Below are 2,981 nucleotides of genomic sequence, written 5' to 3'. Positions count from 1 at the left end.
CTATCGCGTGCAAAGGTTCTTTCGATCCACTTCCTTGGCAAAGTTGGCGGGAATGATCCTAGAAGCATAAGGATAAAGATCTTTGCATGCGTTCTTTATGGTGCCTTCTGCCACCCCCGTTGCCAGTGATATATCTGCACACAACAATAAAATAAGCAAATTATGACAGAAGATTTAATCAGCTAGCTGCATGCAGAACCTTTGAGGCTTTTTTTGTCATCATATTTCTGAATTATCATGTAGATAATAGCAGCTGCAATCGAAATGGGGCTCCTCCTGCACAATTTGCAATGTTAAAACGTTAAAAGAGAACATTAACCCGGATACAGTTTGTGCTACCCTTACTGTAAATGCTTTTAATTATATATAAGACTCTGTTTGATCAGCAATTTCTTTCATATTGCCATAAAATGCTTTTAATTATTCTTGGATAAGCTAGCAAAACATGCTAACAGGAAGCACAGTCCCTTACTGTAAATGCAAGCATCTACCACTAACTTTTGGAAGAATGCAAGCAATTCAGCTCTAACAAGCCATTCTCAAGGAAGTATATATATATATATACCTTATGTCAAGTTCCTCTGATTTTCGAACTGCTTCTTGAGCTTCTTTAACTATCTGATTTGGCATACCGAGACGGGAACAAAAACGTCTCTATAACCACATAAAATACACATCGATCGTCAATCCAGTGTTTTCAATTTGGTAAAGAAAAAAACAGTAGAAAAGATATATATGTGTGATGCTTTGACAAGGAATTCAAAGGTAATTAGCAGATATGTTCAAACTAACCAAGAAATCTCCTGCATGAATTGTACCCATCTCCATGGATTGTCCCATCTCAACTCCAAGCTGTTTTACGATCAACTCCGTAGCGCGTCCTATTTCCTTCTTTGTAGCTCCATTGGCAGCAGAAAAAATTTCTAATTGAATTGTAAATACATTAGTCGATCAGCAATGTGTGTTGGTGAAGAAACCAGAATGCAGAAGAAATTACAGGAAGATCACATACCCTTAACAGTAAGAGGTTTGTTCTCTTGCCGACAAGCAATATATAGACAGGCAGCTAAAATTGCATCTTGATTTCGCCCTCTAACAGACTTTAGGTCTTCAAGTTTCTTAAATATCTCATTGGCACGATCCTTAAAATGACAAAAGGAATTAAATACTTCAACAAATTAAAGGAACAAAAACATTCACAGATAACTGATTAAATTGGCATTTAATTTTAACTTATTAAGAACAATAATCATTGATTATGGGCGTGCTAAGAGTTAGTCACTGTCGTCAACATTATAGACTGGTCAACTAAAAATACAGACAATCGAACATTATATTATGCAGAGCAATACATACGAGAAACAAAGAAAATCATGGTCTGACTATTTTTTTTACAACTGACAAAGCATGCATCACAAACACAAACATCTTGACTTGTGTTATCAAATTTCAATATCTAGTGTTTAAGTCATTAGTGCTAGATGGAACTGCATAAGTAGTTGTGAAGCAGTTTCAAATATAGGAAATTATATATGTACCTTTATAGAGGCCACCAGATTCAACCTGGAAAAGAGATCACAACAAAACTTGCATTAGTCATCGATCGTGTTAAGTTAACGAAGCAGTTTCAAATATTATCAGGTGACAGCACATGCATAATCATGTATATATATTCGTGGAAGAGGAGAAATATTGACCTGTCAGCCATGGACTCGATGCCCTTGAAAGCGTTGATGAGGTTCCGACCGGGGTCGGACACGCCTCGCCCTCGGTGCTGCCACCGTTCCAGCGAGGAGGAGAGGAACTCGCCCTTGGCGCCGTTGGGGTTGGAGACGATGGTGTAGAGACCGCAGGAGGCGAGGAGGGGATTGGTGGGCTCGCCGACACGGACAGGGTCGTTGTCGCGGGACTCATCGGCGAAGGTCCTCCACTCGGCGGTCTCGTCGATGTAGTGAGACTCGAGCACCAGCCCGCACTCGGAGCACACCATGTCCCCCGCCGAGTGGTCGAACACCACCTCCGTGTTGCACTTGCAGTCCGAGCAATATGAGTCCTCCATCTCCCTCGATCTTGTTCCTTCTTTCTTTCCAATTTGACTTGTCCAATTTCCTCTCGCCGGCGCGCAAGAGCTAGCTGCTACTCGAGATCGAGAGATTTGTAATTTGGTGAGTTAACAACGCTTATATTATATATATAGATACTTTGGTAACGGAATTTAGTGTTGATCGGAGAGAAGATCGAAACAGTATTCTTCCCTTTTATAAATTATTTTTCAATGAGTGAAACGGCATCAAGTTTAAGATATAAGAAATTTAATATTTTTTATGAGATATTTTTAATATACTAGAGGTTTTAGGAGATCTTTTACCATAGATTATGGATGCCTTGCGCAACAAAGAGGGCTAGAGATATTTCAATTTTTTTATCACCCAAGTTTAATTACCCTTCTTACTATCGGATTATCTCTTGAGGATATCTATTCGGTCCCACAAAAATTTCTTACCGATCTGTAAGGATAAATCCAAAAAGTATAGCAATAGTGCTCTGGCAGTTTTGCTTGTAAAGACAAACTCAGATTTTTTTCACCCATGTCTACTTTAGCCCACAGCCACCCAATCCAAAATTTTGCCACTAAATTTAGTGTCAACGTATGTCTCAGCAGTCTCAGCAGAGGATCAAACTGCTACATTCTAATGTGCACATGTATTATTTTACCATTGATAAATCTCCGTCAGTCTCCATGGACTCAATCCCTGGGGTGGTCGGTCCGGTCCCACGGAAATTTCCCACCGACCACCAGGGTAAATCAGGAAGCGCATGCGGCAAATCTAAATACCAAACATCCTTTAATTGTGTTTCCCATTTGGAAGAAAATTCTTGTAAATACGTCGTAGCTGGGGATCGAACCGTGGATCTCTAGATCACAATCCAAATGTCTTACCGTTGCACTATTGTCTCGGGGACTCTGTATCACTTTACCA

General features: G+C 40.0%; 1 protein-coding gene across 1 annotated transcript; it reads right to left on the bottom strand.

Annotated features, from left to right (window-relative positions):
• Positions 1-2,059, bottom strand: LOC141834029 (transcription initiation factor IIB-like). The gene is made up of 7 exons (XM_074721490.1): positions 1,698-2,059; positions 1,539-1,563; positions 1,013-1,142; positions 793-923; positions 566-654; positions 200-276; positions 1-134 (listed from the first exon to the last, which is right to left on the bottom strand). The coding sequence occupies exons 1-7, from the start codon at positions 2,057-2,059 to the stop codon at positions 1-3; spliced, it is 948 nt and encodes a 315-aa protein (XP_074577591.1).
• Positions 2,060-2,981: the final 922 nt, after the last annotated feature.

Source organism: Curcuma longa, chromosome 8 (genome assembly GCF_044706935.1).
Source record: "Curcuma longa cultivar G26 ecotype Majalengka, Jawa Barat chromosome 8, ITB_CL_G26_1.1, whole genome shotgun sequence".
Taxonomy (NCBI): Eukaryota; Viridiplantae; Streptophyta; class Magnoliopsida; order Zingiberales; family Zingiberaceae; genus Curcuma; species Curcuma longa.
The sequence above is the reverse complement of the archived record's forward strand: the minus strand, read 5'-3'. Positions and strand labels throughout refer to the sequence as shown.

Bases quoted from the DNA above. Each gene is read 5' to 3' on its own strand.
- LOC141834029 (XM_074721490.1), bottom strand. From the start codon at position 2,059: ATGGAGGACTCATATTGCTCGGACTGCAAGTGCAACACGGAGGTGGTG. The intron at 1,143-1,538 runs GTACATATATAA...TGTCATTTTAAG, and splicing joins ATCTGGTGGCCTCTATAAAG to GATCGTGCCAATGAGATATT. The intron at 277-565 runs GTATATATATAT...CAAATTGTGCAG, and splicing joins TCAGAGGAACTTGACATAAG to GAGGAGCCCCATTTCGATTG.